General features: G+C 38.9%; 1 protein-coding gene across 3 annotated transcripts in view; it reads right to left on the bottom strand.

Annotated features, from left to right (window-relative positions):
• Positions 1-4374: 4374 nt before the first annotated feature.
• LOC101863620 (protein CIP2A) overlaps positions 4375-21593 on the bottom strand; it is a 32631-nt gene continuing 15412 nt past the window's right edge. For all 3 annotated transcript variants that reach the window (XM_013088661.2, XM_005109486.3, XM_005109487.3), the window contains 15 exons: positions 20821-20896; positions 20324-20566; positions 20024-20153; positions 19388-19538; positions 17165-17264; positions 15797-15918; positions 15134-15389; positions 14565-14627; positions 13224-13334; positions 11792-11907; positions 10351-10413; positions 8363-8476; positions 7533-7615; positions 6604-6764; positions 4375-5967 (listed from right to left, as the gene is read on the bottom strand). In XM_013088661.2, the coding sequence (XP_012944115.1) occupies positions 5818-5967; positions 6604-6764; positions 7533-7615; positions 8363-8476; positions 10351-10413; positions 11792-11907; positions 13224-13334; positions 14565-14627; positions 15134-15389; positions 15797-15918; positions 17165-17264; positions 19388-19538; positions 20024-20153; positions 20324-20566; positions 20821-20896 (1939 nt within the window). In that variant the 3' untranslated portion in view covers positions 4375-5817. The remainder of the gene's footprint in view (positions 5968-6603; positions 6765-7532; positions 7616-8362; positions 8477-10350; positions 10414-11791; positions 11908-13223; positions 13335-14564; positions 14628-15133; positions 15390-15796; positions 15919-17164; positions 17265-19387; positions 19539-20023; positions 20154-20323; positions 20567-20820; positions 20897-21593) is intronic.

Raw genomic sequence — 21593 nt, 5'->3', positions numbered from 1 at the left:
TTTCCAAAGGGGGGGGGGGGATATTAACATGTTCTTATGCTCACTGATTTATCAGTGTCATGCTCATACTGTTTTCCTCATCCTTACTATCGTCATTTTTCCTTTACTTTTTTTGTATGTTTGCCACTCTGTTGTGAACTGCTATTTCCGGGGTGCGTTGATAGCCGAAGCAGATTTTATGCTGTTGAAGCTAGAGAGGTGAGCAGAGTAAGCCTGATTCCCCATTTGAACTTCTCATTTGACATCTACCCCATGGCGCTCATATGACCTTATGCAGTTGCGAATGCTAAAAAACTTAATTAAAACAAAACTAAAACGAAGGAAGGGATTTATCAATTTTCATGTCAAGAGAGAGAGTGTATAATACTGGACTACGGAGCAAATGGCCCTGTTTCAAATCCCCAATGCAGAGTTCTGAACTCATTAGGGGTGTTTTGAGGAGTTTTTAAGGTTCTCCACCCATTTGGATTTACTCTTCCAGAGGTGGAAGTTTAATTCAGAGGTTCACATCTTAAAAAACCTTACAGTGTTGAAAGAACATGTCACTGTCAGCAGCGAGTTTCAAATAGAAAGATTAGAACTGTCATTGCACATATCAGGGATAACCGTCCTCAAACAGACACTAACACTGCACTAACAGGATAAAAATACTGCCTGATAATACCAGTCCACAAATCAGTCAAAACCAAAACATTTTTAAAGAAAAATCCCCCACCATACTCTTCGGGCTCATGTGACTTTCTCCTTTGATATTAGGTTTAGAAACTTTTTTGTAGGATGCCGTAATACCTCACTATCAATTAAGTACTCCTGAAAATGACCTATCTTTTGGCTTATAATCTTTTTTTTTGGGGGGGGGGGGATGTTTTACGGCGCTGACAATTCAATAACTGCATAAGGCCATAAAATGATTCACAAGGCCACTTGGGTCTCCTCGGGCGGAACAACGGAAAACCAGATTGACCACTTTTGCATCTCCCGAAAGTTTAGACGCTCACTGGAAGACGTCCGAGTCTTACGAGGATCAGACGTCGCATCAGACCACCATTTGATCCTTGGAAAGATGAAACTAAAACTGAGAAGATACGCACAAGTCACAGCTGGAAATCGTCTAAAGTATGAAGTGAGCCTTCTGAAAGACCCAGTAAAGAAGAATGAGTTGTTCAAGTTTGAACTGAAGAACAGATTTCAAACCCTTCAAGATCTAGATGAATGTGAAGTCAACGAACACTGGGATAACATAAGAGAGGCAGTAAACGCAACTTGTCAGAGCACCCTAGGACCCAAAGACAACACCAGGAATGAATGGATTTCACAAGACTCTCTAGACAAAGTCAAAAGAAGAAGAGAGCTCAAGGCCCAAGTCAACAACAGCCGTACCCGAACTGAGAAACTCGCTGCACAACAAGAGCACACCGAAGTAAACCGGGAGGTAAAGAATTCCATCAAGAAGGACAAGAATACCTATCTGAATGGCCTGGCCGAAAAGGCTGAGAAAGCAGCAACAGACGGGCACTTACGGATTGTACACCAGACTACAAGAACTCTTTCAGGTAGGTTCAGCAAGCCCACTCTACCAGTGAAAGACAAAGAGGGAAAGACTATCTTCAACCCAGAGGGGCAACTCAACCGATGGAGAGAACACATTGATCAACTATTGAACAGACCACCTCCATAAAACCAACCAGAAATTCTTCCAGCCAGAAATGACCTCCCAATAGTCACGGAACCACCTTCAAGAGAGGAAATTGCAGCCGCTATAACAACACTGAAGTCCCACAAGGCAGCTGGTCCCGACCATATACCACCGGAAGCCCTTAAGGCAGAGAAAGATAGGTTTGTGGAAATTCTCTATGCTCTGTTTGAAAAGGTTTGGCAAAATGAGGAAATACCATCAGACTGGAAGGAAGGACACCTAATCAAGCTGCCAAAGAAAGGAGATCTCAGCAATTGTAACAACTACAGAGGCATTACACTCCTGTCCATACCTGGGAAAGTCTTAAACAGGATACTCCTGGGGAGAATCAAGCTGGCAACAGATGAGAAGCTTCGAGGAAACCAGGCAAGATTTCGCAAAAACCGATCATGTGTGGACCAGATCGCTACTCTGCGTATCATTGTTGAGCAATCGCTTGAATGGAACTCTCCACTCGTGGTCAACTTCATTGACTATGAAAAGGCGTTTGACAGCGTGAACAGGTAAACTCTGTGGAAACTCATGCGGCATTTTGGAAAACCTGAGAAAATCGTCAAGCTTGTGAAGGCCACCTATGATGGAACAAAATGCCAAGTCTTCCACGAAGGACAACTCTCAGAACCATTCCAGGTACAGACAGGAGTGCGACAAGGATGCTTGCTCTCACCTTTCCTCTTCATACTGGCAATTGACTGGGTCATGAAAGAAGCCACCAGAGGCAAACGTAATGGAATACAATGGATCCCTTGGCAGCAGCTGGACTACTTAGACTTCGACGATTACCTTGCGCTGCTCTCTCACACACATGCTCAGATGCAAGAAAAGACCAAGGAACTCAACAGGCTATCAAGGAGTGTTGGCCTACGTATACATCCAGGCAAGTCAAAAGTAGTGAAGCTAGGAAAAGTTTCAAGCCCTGCTGTGACAGTGGAAGACACTCCCCTGGAAGAAGTGGACTCCTTTACCTACCTTGGAAGTGTCATCGATGATAAAGGTGGAACCGAGGCAGACGTTAAAGCAAGAACCGCCAAGGCAAGGTCAGCCTTCAAGCAATTATCAAAAGTCTGGAAAGCAAGCAACATCTCGCTACACACCAGGATTCGACTCTTTAACTCCAACGTCAAGTCTGTGCTTCTCTACGGCTGCATAACTTGGAAGATAACGAAAACAGTACTGAATAAAGTCCAGACTTTCATCAACAGATGTATGAGGAGTATTCTAAGAATTAAGTGGCAGGACAGAATAAGAAATGAAGAACTGTGGGAAAGGACAGGACAAAAGGATATAGAAGTAGAAATAGGACTAAGAAAGTGGCGATGGATGGGACACACCTTAAGAAAGCCCAGCAGAAACATCACAAGACAGTCACTGCAGTGGAACCCACAAGGAGCACGAGGCAGGGGTAGGCCACGGGAAACAAAAGGAGATGCGTGGAAAGGGACATGAGAGAAATGAAGCTCACTTGGAACGAGCTTGGAAGGATGGCTCAGGACAGAGATAAATGGAAGGAGCTTGTATGTGGCCTGTACCCTGCCAGGGGTGAAGGGCATTGATGATTGATGATAAGGCCATATGAGCACTCGGGACACATCAAACATTTTCAGTTGGGAGCAAATTTTGAATTTTGCTCGGGTGGTGGCAGAGGCCTACTCTTATCGATTTTGGACCACCAGATGATCTTTAATGTGCCCAACTCGCACACAGGACCTCCGAAATCTTTCGCCCTTGTTCGAGAAAGCTAGGTGTAGATCTTACCTACCATATATGTGTCACGACGTAGTGAAATCAGGCGGTTGTCAATTTTTGGGCTTCTGGAGTTATTGGTCTCATCTTAAAGCTTGTTTATTTGTCTATATTTTGATGAAAAAAACCCACCCATTTATCTTAAATAGTGAACAGGACTTAAGGTATTTGCGATTGAAGGAGATGGGGTCACTTGGTTTCAGAAGTAAAATTAGGGAGAAAATGACCGCCAAACTTTGGTGACTTTCAAAGCTTGAGAGTCATTTTAAACTGTAAATTTACATGTTTTGTGCCTTTAATCAACGATTTTCTGTAACTTCCAAACAGAAATGTGTTACTAAATGGATATAAAATGTGCTGAGCCAAAAAAAAAAATTCTTTAAAAATTGCCCAATGTCCAAAAATATGCTGGTTTCTTTGATTTCATTGTTTTGACGAACACCCGATTTCACCATGCTGTCTCACACATTATGATCAGGGGTGTGGCTGGAAGACAGCAGTAAGAAGGAGCCAAGGAGAAGCAGTAGAAAGGCTGCAGAAAGAGTCAGGAGTCCAGAGGAGTGGGCAAAGGTGGTGGGGTGGGGGCTGAAAGAAGAGACAAAAGTTGATGAAAGAACATTGATAGAGAGCAGGAAAGGATGTGAAAGGAGAACATAATTTTTAGAGAAGCAAATTTTCCGTCGCTACCCAGATTCGAACCTGAGAACTATTCAATGAGAGGTGAACACCTTAACCTCTAGGCCACAACAGCCCCTTTGTCATAATCTGATGCAATGAGTACAAAAGTAGAGCCAGAGAAGGAGACTGTTTCAGAGACGGATAGAAAAGGAATCAAATCTTTTGATTCATTTTCATGCTGCAAAAACCATCTCCTTTTGTTTGAATACCCGCACCTGTAATGCTGTCAACTTCAAAGACAAAATAAAAATCACTCATTTCACTGTGTGTGTGAAAATTCCTCTTTATTTTGTAAAATATTTGTAGAAAATATACCACCGAAAAAAAAAGCCTTGCAATCAGGAATTTTCATTATTCAACAAATATCACACGAATGTGTGCTGTGTTCAGTGTTTACCCCATATGTACAATATTATTCAAGTATTGCAGGTTTAGACCAACATGCTAACCACATCCCAAGTTCCACTAAAAGTAAGTGGGAAAAGAGGGGCCATCATTATCCATACAAAATGCCAATTCTCAATCAAACAAATTTCTGCAAACATCAGCTGACAGAAAGTTTGGACCACTGTGTAACATAAGTTTTTCTTGGAAAACTCAAGAAAAAGAAGTTGAGGAGACAAAGTCTGAAAATGTTTTATAGTCAGGACAAAAGAGGAACAATACCTTTTTGCATGAATTATATGATGTTTGAAACTGATGCAGAGTTACGGATTCCATGCTCAGCAGGCAAATTCCAGGTGCTTCCGGTCAGATCTTCAAATCACAAATTATCATCATACTAAATCCACAACAAGGAGAGAGTGAGGCAGGCATACAAAGTTGAGTTAAGAAAAGACAGTTTTTGTTTATTAAGTAAAGAGTATTACGGCACCTGCAACGTAATTATGTAATATACGCGCCGAAGATTAGAGGTGTTACAACCAACCACCCACAAAAGAGAGTTTGAAACAGCAGACAAACTTTGACGGGGAAGGAAGAGAAGAGAGCGAGACAGACACACATAATAAAAGAGTGAGGTAGGCACACAAAGCCAGACAGTGAAGAAAGAGACAGAGACAGGCATACAAAAGTGCCGAAGATTTGAGGGGTTAAAAAGGAGTAACAAACACAAAAAAGAAGGAGAAGAGAGAGATGCTTGATAGTAGGAAAGAAGGAATAAACCATACAAGAGCAGTTGCCAACCACCCACTGCGTAGAGAAAGATAGTTAAAGAACAAAGAAAGAGAGGGTTTCATGCATACAAAGTCAGACATTGAAGAAAGAAATTTGTGACAGGCTCACACAGTGAAGCAGTGGAGAAAAAGAGAGGAAGATGTGTATAAAAAGTCAGATGGCAAAGAAAGAGAAGCATACAAAGTCAGACTGGGCAGCGAGAGAGGCAAACAAAAAGACAAAGTGGTTGAGTCACTGGTGTTTGTGGAGTCATAAAATGACACAGGCATCATGAAAAAAAAGGCTACAAGAGAAGCTACACAAGAAAAACACTTAAAACTATATCGGAGCACCCATCAAGAGATAACATACAGGAAAACTAAAAACAGCAAACCAAGATTAGCATAAAACAATCTGGCACTTCATAGGAACAGAAAGATAAGTTGGAGACATAGTTTCATTTCTTGCACACAGGTGGACTCAAGCATTACATGATGCAGCATCAGCCAACACTTCTTGTATTTCAATGACTACACTCTGTGACTTCACTTCTTTCCCCCTTTCAGATTCATGTGTTGGATGAAAGACACGATCTGGTTGTGCTTCTCCAGCTCCTTCTCCAGTTCTTCAATCCTTGCTGTTTTTTGGAGCAATTTCTTTCCTTCCTCTTCGTTGACACCCTCCAACGTCTTCGTCTGGATACAAAGAAAAAGAAATCTCAGGTTACCGTCACAACAAATGAACAAGTGCAATCGCTTGTACAAACGACCCTCCCCCTCTCTCTCATGTTTTGTCTATGTTATAATAAAAACTGTCCAAGAGGACCACCTGTCTAAAACTTTTCTCCTCCACAATGGATGGTTGTCTTGGGCACATTTGACTGTTGGTCATATTACTATTCGTTGACACAGATGTGTCCATGTATTGTGGTCTGGACAAGACAAAAATGTAATCTATTTATGAAATGGACCTGTCTATATTTACCAAACCAAGATGATGTGACAGGCCCTGTATGGACCATAAACAGTTCTATAAACATAGCCCTTGCTGTATGATTTATTTTCACACATTCAAAGAAAAAAAATTTAACCCTTTTACCCTGAATCAGCATCACTGAAATTTCAGCCTACAGAATACTAACCCCATTGAGGAATCATACCCATATTTTTCTTTCTAAATCATTAAGAAAATCTATTTTGTTTCAAGTTAAAAAACAATCATGAATGGGAAAAAGATTCACTTTAGAATTATTTGCGGCCACATCTCGTCGCATGTTTTCTCGTTAGCGTGTAAGAACAAGAATAAAGAAACCTTTGACATTGTTCACATACCCTTTGCTGTAGCTGTCGGCATAAGTTTTCACTACTGCTGAGCTGCGTCCGTAGTTTGTCGATATACGTTTCCATATCCTCTTTCTCCTTCTCCAGTTCACTCCTCTCTTTCTCCGTGGTGCTGTAAGTCTCTTGCAAAGTCTGCAAGCTACTCTTCAGTTCTGTAAAAGATGTCAAAATACTTCTAATATTAACACTTTGCTTCTTGTTGACGGATTATGTCACTTAGCATGTAATACTACGAATCTAAAACAAACATTAAAGTGGTAAGAAAATGTGATATCATATAGTTTTGTACACCTTCTGATCAAACCTTTACCATATTAAAAAACACTGCATGGTCAGTTTGTTCCTTTCACTTTCAGTTTTTCATCTAAGTCCTGACGGACGTGCAGCATGAGAGTGTTAACTCACCACCGAAGACCAGCAGTTTTGTCTGAAGGAACCCCTGATGACCAGGCAATTGAAAGGTATTTTTTAGATTTACACTGGTAGATCCAGTCTTTTTCTCTCTCCTTCTTGAGTCAGTCTACCTAACTTGCTTTTTCTCAACACAGTATGACCAACATAATTTTTGTTTTTGTTTTTAATGTTTTAGAAAGAGCTTTACAGCATTTACAATACAATTAGGTCATACAAGTGATGAAGATTAGCGGTGTTACAAGAGAGTAACAAACATAAAAAAGGAGGAGAGATGAGGACGATAGATCTTTTATAGGAAAGAAGGAGCAAACCACACCAGAGAACCTGTCAACTTCCCACAGACCAACACCTTATATGGAAACCGATCAATATGACCAACATCTTACTGATGGGTTTCAATAGAACTGAGACATAAGAACACAATTTTCTTTTGTTCAAATCTGTGAAAAACCCTTCCCATAGTTTCTCCTCAAATATGTAGTATTCGGACATCACAACACACTTACTCTGTACAGCTGCATCCTTCTCTTTCAACTGTTTGCTAAGAGTCTTTCGTTCCTCTTCCAGCTGCTTGCTTTGGGTGCAGGACCTAAAAGAGACATCCAGGTTGAGGTCAAAAAGAGACACAAGACAAAACAAATTTTAGCAGTATTCATGTCAGCTCAATATAATAACAGTCAAACCAGCTTTAACGGCCACCTGTCCAAGAAAACGGCCCATACGAACAACCACCTCCCACTTCTCCCCTTGTGTATTTTCCATATAAAGACATTGTCCAATAGGTCCACCTGTCTAAGACAACCACTTTTGACCTGGACATTGGGTGGCCATCTTGGTCAATTTCAACGATATGTCACATGAAACTGAAACATGTAGCCTACTTGAGGGACAAGAACAATTAAATTGCAAAAACCACAGGCTTGACAATTGGCTGTTGTTTTGGTATTGATCCAGATTAACCATTGGCAGAAAGGTCACATTTAGCTCCTTAAATATTTTGCAAGAACTAATTACTCACAAAGGATTCATTCCCAGAAATTCAGGTTTTTGCACTCCTTTGAAGCATTCATATTTTCTACCAAATGTTTCGTATCAATTGTAAATTCATAGTGAACCACCACGGTAAAAGGTACTGTCTTCTCTTTGACACACTTCTCCAATGTGAACACAACTGTAAAACCAACAAACACAACAATAACACAGAGTTTAGAAGAATCTGAGATCTGTTTTCATTTTACAATGAAATGAAAGACCAAATGGATCAGAAAGCCCTAAGATAGCATAATTCATCAAAAGTCCTTGTTGCAATTAGTTAGGGCAAAAAACAATTACTCACTTGTCATACTGCTCTTTCAAGACCTCATGAGCTCTCTGCAAGTCTTCCTTCATGTTAGATAGCGTTTTCTTTTCTTGCACACAAGCAGCCAGCTTCTCCTCAACTTCAGCACACCTAGAGAGAAAGCCAAAACAATACAGTCGTTCACCTTCTATTGCATTTATTTTATAACACCAAATAAAAATACTCTAAAGGGGCACAGTCTTATCTGAAGAGGTGATTCACAAGATGGTTAAGTACATCCATCACAGAAAATTTAGCCATTCTAGACCAGGAAATTATTACTTGAGGAGCAGTATTAATTAAACCGTACATATATAACAATGACACCAAGTTACGTGAACAGGATGATCTTAGAGCCATGTCAGTCAGGCTAGGTCTGCATTTTTCAAAACTGTTAAGTAAAAAATACGGAACATAACTCCACATATCACACGAAGGTGTAGTCTAACTGTAGAAACAGACGAAATATACTGTTAAAAAAAACCCTGAAATTCCTTCAAATAAAATGAGTCAAGAGACATGCAGACAAGTTTTTCTGTTGTGCTGAAAACTATGCCTGTCCTGAGTTAGCCATGTCACAACCAACACCACTGACACAGTGCTACCATACTGAGGAGGGCAACAAAACCTTCAGGTGAGGCAAATTGAAATTTATTGATCTGCGTATGGACCCTGCAGAGGAGGGGAGAGGAGTCTCTGAAGACTCCAGTACTGGACTCAAGTAATTTTTAAAAATGTTTTTTTTAAGTATTGTTCTATGCAACTCACATGCTGTGGCACCCTAAGATTTAGAAAAAGTTACAAAAACTAATCAAATCAAATCTTCAGGAATCTCAGCAGATAGAATGTAAGAGCTCTTTTGTTATTTCAGTATCTAATTCTTCTAATGTGACAATCATTTCAACTGAATTATCGGACCGTGAAACTTTTCATGTTTCATTTTCTAAATGGCAGCATGTACTCCTTCTTTCCGAATGGGCAGGTCTATTTTCCATTTATGTAGTTCTTTATTACAGATTTCTCTCCTCTGTTACCTTTAACCCTGCAGGCGTCGCTAACAAAGTGCTTGTGGCATCAAGAGAAGTTATATGATTTCACCGTATTATGTTGGAAAATGCTTTAGACCAGCAAACCAAACAAGCAAAGGTCATAAACCTATGCATTTTCAGAAAGTAAAATGTACATAGAAAGTATAGCTTATCGTTAATTCATGTTTCTTTTGCTTTATTATACTTTTTTCTTTAGTTCCTCTTTTAAAACGTTGTCATCATCATCATTGCCTTTCTCACCCTGCATCAAGGAATAGGCCACGGACAAACACTTTCCACCTTTCCCTATCCTGGGCTAGATTCTTGATATAATTCCACGTCTTCCCACTTTTCTGAACATCATTCTAGGTGACTGTTCTACAAGTTCCATGTGGCCTTCCTCTTGTTCTCTTACCCTGTGGATTCCAATCCAACACTCTCTTTGTTATGTAGCAGCCTGGTTTCCTGAGAGTACGTCCAATCCATTGCACCACCTTTTTCCCACTTAATTTCCTACTGGACTCTCTTTTGTTCTTCTTAACACTACCTAACCGATGACCTGATCTGTCCATCTGATATTGAGTAACTTTCCCAAACACTTAAATGTTGCACTTATCTACATTTGATTTTTAGACTTCTTTTTTTATTGTTCTAAATTGTTATCATTCATCCATTTTCTATTCACTTTCTAATATTTCAGGGAGATAGCTTCTACCATAGCTCAATTTATGCAATCAAAAATCTTTTCCCATAACTCTTCAGATTTAATCCTGTTTCCTAGAGCTTAAAATATATTGCTTCCATCAATATAGAAACATTCTTTCAGTCCTTCATTTGTCTTTTAAATATCTTTTAAAGTTTGGGTTGGTGCTGTGACTTTTTTTTTTTAGCTTTTCAATTTTATCTTCATTCTGATACATAAACGAAGGAACTACATGCATTTCATGTCAAACTTACTTGTCGGAGATCTCATTGATTTCCTTGGCAAACTTCTCCTCTTGTGCTATCTTTACATCTAACCTAAATAAACAGAAAAGATCAAAGTCCAGTCAGAAATGATCATGAAGAGACAAAGCATCAATGTGAGTTCAAAAGCAATCTGAGCATAAAATAGTGTACAGGGTTTCTATTATATTTATGACAATCAAATTATAAAGTGTTACAACATTTTCAAAACAAGTGTAGGTTATCAAAATATGCTGGATCTCAGAATTCGTTTTTATTTCCGATGAAAGACAAGACAAAGCTATTCTCAACACAGTCTAAGGTTACAACTGATTTGACCTCAGTTTACAAACAACACTGTCCAGTGAATTACCAACTAAACAAGCAGCATAGCCTTATCAACCTCAAACCACCTGCGGTAGTGGTTTTCCTATCAAACATCTACCATCCTTATCTCTCCTCCTTCATTTTTTTGTTTTTGTTACTCTTTTGTAATACCTGTAATCTTCGGCACTTATATGACCTATTGGTGTTGCAAGTGCTTTGGAACTCTTACTAAAAAAAATAAAACGGGAGCCACCTGCACAGTGGAACTCAGTTCTAACAACAAGTCTAATACAATACGGCATTGATTCCACACTGAGCCCAGTGTTTCTCCATTCCAGTTGGAGGGAAAAAAATATTGGCATGAGTGTGTTTGTGACACATGTTCTTTATCCCACAACTGGTCAATAACTGTCTCCCCTATAAATAATAAATGACCCGGTGAGTGATAAAAAACATTGGTCACAACCACACTTGTGGTCAGAAAGGAGAATCTTAATCTTATGTATATAAGATGTGTCTGCAAAATGCACAAAATATAGACAGACAAAGTGCAACCAATATTGGTTGTGACAATTTTTTTAAACTTGTAGAGCTTGCCAAAAAAAAGCAAGGACAGCTGCACACTTTTTCTCCATTTTGCCTGCTACACATGGCTCATACTGCCAGTTACAGAGCAGTGCCCATTATAGAGCACTTCGTAAATAAATGCACTTGATGGTCGAGAAACAGCTTTGCCCTTATCCCTTTGATCCCTGAGCTCCTGATCCTAATTCTATCGAAATCCTGGCCTGCTGAGTTTTCGGGTTCAAGGAAAGTGCACTTCATCGTGAAAAATCGCAGAAAATAAGCACAGAATGTGACCAAAACATGTGTGAAAGAATGAATACCTGCTTGTATCCTATAATAGCATATTGACAGAAATTAGCATTCTCATTGATAGAAAATTACTGCCTTTTTCAGCCTGACAATCCAGTACTCTTCCTCATTCCTGTGAACTGGCGCTATATATAATTGTTGCCAAAGTGTGCCACTGATGCATCCGTGGTACAGACTCAAAAAGTTCACCAAAAAAAAAAACCCAGAAAAAAAAGGTTTACTAGTTACAAAAAAGAATACTGTTACTCACTCTTTATCAAACTGTGTCTGTTGTTTCTCTGCCTCCAATCTCATTTCATTCATCTGAGCTATCATAAGTTCCACTTTTCGTTCAGACTCTTTCAAGATGCCCTGGAGTTTGTTCATCTGAAATATAAAGTAGAGGGTTTTCATTTTTTATTAAGCAAACTTAAAAGACAATGTGCTTCCTTCATACTTCACTTAAGGTTTGAGTGTTAGTGAAGAGTCAAAGTCTCAAAACCCACACTCCCTATCCTTCTCTCATTGAGCTATTAATATTGCTAATAAGTGTGCTCAGTCCCAAGAATAATCTAGGTCAATTTCATCTGAACAGAGGTTCAGTTTTAGTCTAAGCGAAGAAAAGGACATCAACAAAATAGCAGCCATTTAGTCCCAGGAAAAGGCCAGACAGACTGACAGAAACAACTGAGAGAAAGATAAGAAGTACAAAATACCACTGGTACCCTCCGACCCTCCATTAATTAATTGAACCCTGTTATTCCTGTCACATGTCATCCTGACAATGTTTGTCCGTTGAGGCCCCCTCTCCTTCCCACAACGTGACTCCATCTTCTCCAGTCTTTCACGCATTACTTCATGAAGTTGTAGACCACAGTTAGATTTTGCATTTTCAATGTATGATGTTGGAGGTCTACCCTTACATTTCTTTGCTTCCATTTAACCCAGTAGCACAGTTGTCATCAGGTCCATTTTTATGTTTCTATTTTGAGACTAAGGTAATTGGGTCTCCTTTGGCTGATCTTAGAAAGCATTCTTTGCAGTGTATCAAGTTCTTTCAGAACACTTTCCCTTGTTCTTTTTTATCTCTCCATTTGACCTGAAGTAGTCTCCTACAAAACCACATAAGAATGAAACAAAAACAAATAAAATTGAAGACATGTCAGCAAATCCAGCAAAGACAAGTGACCAATCAGTCACCACCACAAAGAAAGTACTGAGACAGTAATGAGCAATGTTTTTGAGAAGTTGATTACTGGAGCAAGCACACCACTGATATAATTCACTCTGAACAGATAAGAAAACATAGCAATACTGAAAGAAAAAAAAAAGCATTTAAGAATATAAATGATATATAAAACCAGAGAGGGACCCAGATTGAATCCCAAGGTCCAGGGTCAGAGGCACAGAGGAAGGCAAAATCAACATAGCAGAGAAAAGAGGAGACAGATACCAAGAAACTCTGAAAAAGTTGGCCATAACCTGAGAAGAATACTCGGGACAGACATCTTTGGAGAGAAATTATCGAACCACCTTAACAAACAACCACTACCTACTTTCTCCCCCTTTCAAGTTTTCTACATTACAATGACACTGTCTAAGAGGACCACTTGTTTACGAAGCCCGCTTTTCTCCTCGACAATGAGTGGTCGTCTACGACAAGTTTAACTGTATTTACATCAAACCCAGAATGAGCAACGAACCTCAGCAAAGTGAGCAGCTTCCATGCTTCGTAAACGAACAATGACTCGATCTGCCTGCGTCAGAGCCATGGTCTTTGCTTCCAGCAGGTTGTTCAGATGTTCTTCCTTCACCTTGCATAAAAAAACAAAACAAAAGCCTAGACATTGTGGTGATTAAACGCAGTACCGATAACAACTACAATAAAACCCTGATAACACGAACTTCACAGGACCAGAGTATTTCTTTGTGTTAAGCAGATTTCGTGATTAAGGAAGTTGCAACGCATACAACAAAGAGGGAAGTAAAAAAATCAGGGATTTGAAATCCTTTTGTGGCAACAGAAATTTTGGGTTAACCTGCACTGTGTTAAACAAAGTCTACTGTACATGTTTTGCTTGAAGTCGTGAGAAACAAAGTATGAACATGCCAAAATAATAATTCAAGCGGTCTTCATAACAAAAAAAACTAGTTTACCTGCTGACATCAATAATTAAAGTGACATAAATGAATACTCTTAAAAATGATGAATTTACAACACAAAAGAATATATTTCTCAAACTTTTAATTCGAAAATGGAGTGAGGGTGATTTAGCTGCACGACAGACGCTATATTGTTAGCAACTTGTTTTTACATCTTATCCGCTTGACAGGAAAAAAAAAAGAAAACAAACATAAGAACAAATCAAGCAAAACAAAGCAGCAAACACCCCACCCTCAAACCTGCTACAGAATACACTTGGACTTGTACCGACATAATTCTTTACAAGGACATTTGCTTTACACATAAAATATAACCCATATAAATTGTTCTTCTTTAATTACGTAAAATGGACATCAGTGATCATGGTTGCCATGTATTTTTCTGCGCAGATGCTCTAAAAAAAAAGCTATAATATTATCCTACTCTTTTCCTGTAACCAATCTATTCAAGTTCTATGAGTAAGTTCTTCTTGTCTCTGCCTCTATTCCTTTCAATTTTTTCAGAGACAGCAAGATGCTTAAGGCCCTTAAGTAAATTCAAGTTTCCAAAGAACTTCAATTTGTCTCTCAGTGACTGTCCCACACTGGTTTCTTCCAACACTACATCATTTGATTTCTCTTCCTTCCATGAAATTCTCTCTCAACAGCACCCTATGATAACACATTTTCTCTTACAATCAGTTAATATCCAATATCTTTACTTATGTTTAGCATTCCCAATCATATAGCACAGTAGGCTTGTATAAATAGTAATCGGGAAAATATAAACTACATTCACTTCCCTACAGCTGTAGAGCACTAACACACATTCAACAGTAACAGGAACAAGAGTACACAAAACATTCAGAAACTAAAGGAAGCATCAGAACTGTTATCTATACCTGCTGAGATTTGATGTGGTGCTCAAAGACTTCAATCAGCTGAGCAGTCTTTGTATCTTTAGGCTGTTGTGAAAGAAATAACAAAGTTACAAATTTATTTTTTAAATGCAACATGGAACAAAGGACACTAGCAGTAAAACATACATCAAAATTTTACACTTTGTCAGACATTTTGTTTTAAACTTGATTGATACAGCGTTGAAGACAAGGAAATATTGAAAATCATGCAATGAATAATCATTGGTCACTGTATATGTTTCACACCTCTTTCAACACTGAAAGTTTATTCTAAGATGTGGGAACCTCCAATTTAATGTACATCTCAGATACCACCAAGCCAAATGGGTGGAGGGCTTTAAAACCACCACAAAGCAACCCAAGTTCAAAATGACTGTTGGAGATTCAAACCAGGGCCACATTCCCAGAAGTCCAGCAGGATACCAACTGATCAAACGGTGCACCACTGAATAGAAAAAAAAGGACTGACAACATGGATGAATAATTCAATATCAACGCTATCAATGTACAGAGAGAAGATGATGACATGACTCGCCTCAATCAACACCTACCTCAAGCACAGTCTGCATTCTTTCTATCAAAATCTCCACAGAAGAGTCGCCAGATTTGTCCCCCATACCCCCGAGCCCCGTCCGGTCTGATCGAGGTACAGGCGTACTGGACAGCAAAGGGCCAGGCCTGTTTTCTTTGCTCTGAAGCACGGTATCTCTCCGGCACTGCACTTTGCTCGAGGGTTCCGTCTTAGCTTCTTCAACCTTTCTCTGCTCCCTCTTCTGACGGTTCAGACTGGCTATAAAGCCACACAAGCTGTCATAGGATAAAACATAAAGTTACATAACTATCCTTTCTGAACAATAATTGATCAAACTCATCCATGAATTCTGAATTTTAAAATTCAATCAAATTTAACAGTTTCATAGGTGGCTGGCGGGTGCACTGGTGTGGTTTGCTCCTTCTTTCTTATCAAACATCTTTCTTTCTCATCTCTCCTTTTTTGTGTTAGTTACTCTGCTGTAACATCTCTAATATTCGGCACATGTATGACCTTATTGTGCCGCAAGTGCCATAAAACACTTACTAAAAAAAAACTTTCTCAAAATGTGCAAACAATTGGCTCTCTTACTAAACAGTAAATGCTGAAGATATAGACTATACAAATTACTAACTAATAAATGTTGAAGCTATAGAATATTCAATATTAGAAAACTACTCACGCAACCTCCGGCCGAGCCTCCTCTGCTCCCAGAGACATCGCCAGCAGCTGAAGAGACACCTCAACCTGTTCCTGACTCCCCGAAGTCAAACCCAGGGCAAGGAAATCTTGCACACGTGGTTCCTACAAGACAGAACACTGAGGTGTCAAAGTTCACCAAATACTTTGGACTTTGTTTTGTTTCTACTGTGCATTTCTTCTTTGATAGAGATACAACCATTTATGTTTTTCTCAGGAAAAAGCTTTGAAAAGAGAAATGCTACAGGAACAACAAAGCTGTAATGAAAAGCTTTCCAATTCTGTATTTTCTATATATTCAAACATTTATCTCTATAAATAAAGTTTTAGCAAGTCTACAGCAGTGACCTGCATGGGAAAAGCACAAGCTGCTTTCATATCTTTAAATAGGATTTAGAAGACCAGGGATATCTCACTTCGAACAAAGGTGAGGATTTTCAATTCAAATGTGAAGTGAGTCCTGTTGTATGGATGTCAGACATGGAACGCATCTCAGGCTTGCATTAAGAAGATCCAGGTTTTCTTGAACAAGTGTCTAAGAAATTTAAAGAGAATCAGATGGACAGACAGAGTCACCAATGAGGAAGTGTTAAGGAATACAAGACAGATCCCAGTCAGAGACGAGGTAGCAAGAAGGCGGTGGCCATGGATTGGACATACTCTCAGGAAGTCAGGCAGCTGCCTAACAAAGAAAGTTTTGGATTGGAATCCACAGGGTAAAAGATTAAGGGGAAGAGCGTGTGGAACCTGGAGAAGAATCACAGAAATTGATGTACAGAAAAGTAGGAAGACATGGAATAACATCAAGAGGCTAGCCCAGGATAGAGAAAGGTGGAAAGTGTTCGTGGCCTATACCTTGGTGCAGGATGAAAAAAGCAATGATGATGATGATGATGAAGTCTACATCAAAACAAACAAAAAGCAGAAAGAAAAAAGAAGATTCTCAGCTGAAAGGCATATGTGTTCAGGGGAGACTGTAAACCAAATTTACTCCTGATAGAAAAGATTTCTAGTTAAAGATACTCTAAAAAGTCAAGTTCAGAAGAACATCAAAATATGCTACTATGACTTATGTTCAAACAGATATGAAAAAATAAAGAAGTTAAAACCAAATAATAACTGCTAAATCATGCAAACACTGGAGTTAATGTTCATGAGCTGTAGTTTATGGAAGTCAACACAGAAAAAGCAACCAAACAGCAATAATAAAACAACAAAGAACAAAAGATATAAATACATTGACCAATCACTGATATAATGCTTCAGACACTTGCAGTTACTGTGTGGAAAGACAGAGAACAAAATAAAAGTACTCAAGTTTATCTGATTCTATTTTGTAATATATCCCAACCTTGAGAACCTTGGTCAAATACTGTGGAACACCAGGGATCAGCTTCTGCAACTTTGATGCTAGGTTCAAGGTCAGCAGGATGCCAAGGGTGCCCTCATCTCTTGAAAAATAGAGAAATAAAAGACCTGCTTACAAATCCTTTAACTCTTTTTATCCTAGCCGTACCCCCACGGACTCTGTACCAGTCCTGGGGCCGCCGCGCCGAATGAGTCGGAAGTCAGAAGTCAGTGCGTATAGTTCAAAGTGCTATAATTCTTACATTTACTCGAAGGTTTTAAGGAAATTTGACAGTTATATTAAAAATTGAATGTATTTTTTTTTTTAATGTATGTGGTTAGGAAATACACCAATAGCACAATGTAGATTTTGAGGTGTATTCCACCCTCGAACTTGACCCTGATTGCCGCTCCCACGACGTCCCATTGGATTTTATAGCTAGATCTAGCCCTACCCATCGAGCACAAATTCCAGTACTGACCACTTCACCATGATCTGAATCGCTATTAGATGAGTCTAAGTCCTGTTTCTTATCATCCACAACGGAATTTACGGCACTTATTTCAGAGTCACTTTCATCAAATTAGTATCATTCCCCATCACAACCCAGCACCACTTCAAAAAGTACTTCGTCGGTCGTGAATGTGCGTTTTCGAGACATCTTTCAAGCTTCTACACCCATCAAAAACAAAGAAACCACTGTTCATTGGAAAATTAAAATATTCAGACAGAGCTAGCATCGCCATATTTGCATCATTGTATTTTGGTAATTACAAGCAGAACTAGCTTCTTTGACGTGACCGTATCGCTGTTCCGAGAATACTCATAGCCCGGACTGGTCCTCGTTACGAGTATACTCGTAGCCTAGATAAAAAGAGTTAAAATGTTGCCACAGACAACTACAGCAGGACATCAGATGGGTCTTGATGTAGTGTAAAAAAAAATCTTTAAAAAAAAAAAAGAGCATTGCACATGAATACAAATCTGCTGCATTTCAGAAGTTGAATATATTGTTATTGCAATTTTTTTTCCTAATTGCTCCTTGCTTAATAAATTTTCTGCTTCCCTCAAAATTCAGCTTCCTACCTTTAGTAAGTCATCTGGAGACTACCACATCGATTACTTTTAAGCTTGATGCCAAAAACAAAACAAAACACACAACAAAGCAACTACAGGATGTAGGACCACAGTCTAGACAAACGTCTATAAAGTAAACACTATTTTCAAACTTAAGTCGTTTTTAGTTTTAGTAAGAGTTTTACGACACTTGCAACACAATAAGGTCATATAAGTAACAAAGATTAGAGGTGCTACAAGAGAGTAACAAACACAAAAAAGAAGGAAGAGAGATAAGGACGACAGATGTTCGATAAGACAAAAGGAGCAAACCACACCAGAGCATTTGCCAACCACCTACAAACTATAATTCGAGCATAAGTAAACCCTGACCAAGGCTTATTTCTAAAAGTAAAAGCACAAGAAACATATGTGAGGCATCGTGGTGAAATCTGGCGCTCGTCAAGATAATGAAACGGAAGAAAAAGGCACTTTTCCTCCAGTTTGACCAATTTTATTGAATTCTTGCTTTTTGGCTCAACACCTTTTTATGTCCATATAACTACACATCCTCATGTGAATTTTACCAAACAACAATGATTAATGGCACAAAATAGGTAAATTTTAAGTTTTAAAGGACTCTAAAGATATTGAAGTTACCAAACTTTGGAGGTCAATTTCTCGCTAATTTTACCTCTGAAACCAGGCGACCCTTACCTCTTTCAATTGCAAATATCTCCACTTCTATTCAACATAGATTGATACTTTTTCACCGAAAGGAAGGCAAATGAAGAGGCTTTAAGATGATATTAATAATCCCATATGCCCAAACATTGACGAGCACCTAGTTCCACCACGTCGTGCCACGTATGAACAACAAAAACAAGTGGGACAGTTTGAACGTTTAAAAAAACATTTCTGAAAAGGTTTAGCCACCAGCTCCAAATTGATTTTCAAACTTGCAAAAAAAAAGTTGACTTATAAACATGGAAATAGTCTATTTATATTCGAATTTGGGATGAAATCCTACGACAGTTTTTATGATGAAAAGAGAATTCATACATTAATAATACATGGAAAAACCACTTTGTAATAAAGAGGGAACTGCCCATGCCCAGACGCAACATTCAACCACAGGAAAGGAAAACCAGGACTAAAGAACTTGCTCACTTTTTCTCCTTGTCTGACCCGGAGAACGGCGATGTAGCCGCAGCGTAGGAGACATATCCCTGAGACAACAGGGAGTCCATCAACTTGTTGAACATCTCACAGGTAACAGCACGACCTAGAGACTCTCGGCTTCCTTTATCTGAACACAGCACTGGTAGAAATGGGGAGGATAAAAGCAAAAGTTGAACAATTTCATAGACATTGGATAGACCAAACAAAATTAAACGAGCTATTCTAATCATAGGCAAGCCTACAATCTTTGTCACATTTATACATTAGGGCATGTTTACAGTTTTCATTCATTCGATCCCAAATGATGTTCAAGGCCCCCTAATTATGTGCTTTCGGTCGTTATGCCATATTGAAAATGCTTCCAGTGTATCAGGCATTGTCTTTTCTCTAAGTCTTGAATAAGGTCCTGCTAGGATACGGTCACAGACCACACTACAGGCAAATGTAATTCTTAAACAATATACAGTAAGGATAATAAGTTCTGTGTAACCCTGAGAAACAATTATTGTCCTTTCATCAGATGACTAACTTTACTGGGAAGTTTAATTCCCCCCCCCCCCCCCCCCCCCCCACCCCTCCTCCACCAACACATGCACTCAGTTGCTCTCAATCTCAGACATTTACCTGTCAAAAGTTTCACCACTCTTACTGTCTTGGCTGAAGAGTCTGCCAGCTGTGCTTTTAAGAGGAAATTGGCAAACACGGGTGCAAGTAGATGAATGGGATAGGAAGCATCAGAGGAGCAAGTGCATTCCTGTCAGGAAAAAACCCAAAGAAAATCAATAAAATATGAAGACTATAACCACAAACTAAAATGCCCTATTATTATATGCATAGAAGAAATGTTATTCAAGTGGTATAAAAGTAGACCGGCAAATGTTGTGTTATTCTTTCTTCATTTTAAAAAACCAAAACAACACCCACCTGCAACGATTCAGACAGAAATTCCAAGGCAAGGAGAGCCACACTGCTGTTGGTGTTCCCTGTGTGAGCCGACCAGTGAACACAGCTCAACAACGGCTCAGTGCCCGGCATCAGAGCTTGGCCTGCAGCCTCTGACAGTCTTTTTGAATCCATCTGACCTTCAGTCAGCGCAGAGAACAGTCGCGAGTTTACCGACTGTCTGATGGAAGGCACAGCACACAAATGAAGCAAGAGTTCAAACACCTGTGAAAATAAAAAAGCAGGTTAATATTTATTCATCAGACTGGTAAATATGACAGTGGTCAAAATAAAAGGCAGCTCAAGTATTTGTTTATAAATAAGAACAGAAAATAAGAAGAGCACAACAGAGTACTATACCTATATCAGACCAGTGGGGGGAAAAAAACAGAAAACTCTCATATACCACTTCAAGGCACAGGACATTACACTGCTGCATTAATAACATTATAACTTCAACAACAATACCAACAACATACCTCTGACACAGAATCCTCAGAACCCAGAGCAAGAAGGGAAAGTACATCATTCATACATTTTGGCAAGTGACGATATCTGAAACATCATAAAGCAAACTTGTCAAATTCAAAACAATTTTCTAGATCCAGATTCATTTTCAAGCTATGTTTGAGCTAAATTTGCAACATTAATTTCTTTACTATTGTATAATTAGTCCTGATTTACCTCCAGGATGTTATGCAACCCAATTACAAGTATCCACTCCACAGTACCACTCCAGAATCAGGTTAAATTTTGTCAAAGCTTTTCATTATTTCAATACACATTGTAAGTAAAATGTAAGATTGTTCATTTGGTTTTTAAGACCCAAAGCTCTCTTCAGAGTTTATAAATGATACAAGCTGATACAAGCTGTTACACTCAATTGAGAAAATGAGATAGTTCCCCTTCTTCACAATGGTCCATTCCAAGACAAAGAGACAGCAAAAGCTTAACAAATGTGAGCAACCGTATCCAGAAACAGTGAAACAGTGGTAATCCAAATCATTCTCTACATAATTTTCTATCCTCCTGGATGTAATTTCCCCCTCAGGAAGGCACTAGTTTACTACATACATTTTGTTTTGTCCTGTAATGTATTTATTTGTTTCACTTAAAGATACATATCATTCATCAAATGAAAGGAAATGGGAGGGGAATTTGAAAAAAATTAATATTTTACATACCAAAACATGCATTATATTATTTTGGTATACATGGACAAGAGGAAAATTTTGAGTACCTATAGAGGCAT

Source organism: Aplysia californica, unplaced genomic scaffold, assembly GCF_000002075.1.
Source record: "Aplysia californica isolate F4 #8 unplaced genomic scaffold, AplCal3.0 scaffold00783, whole genome shotgun sequence".
In the NCBI taxonomy this organism is placed as follows: domain Eukaryota; kingdom Metazoa; phylum Mollusca; class Gastropoda; order Aplysiida; family Aplysiidae; genus Aplysia; species Aplysia californica.
Note: the sequence above shows the minus strand (reverse complement) of the source record. Positions and strands in the feature narration are given on the sequence as shown.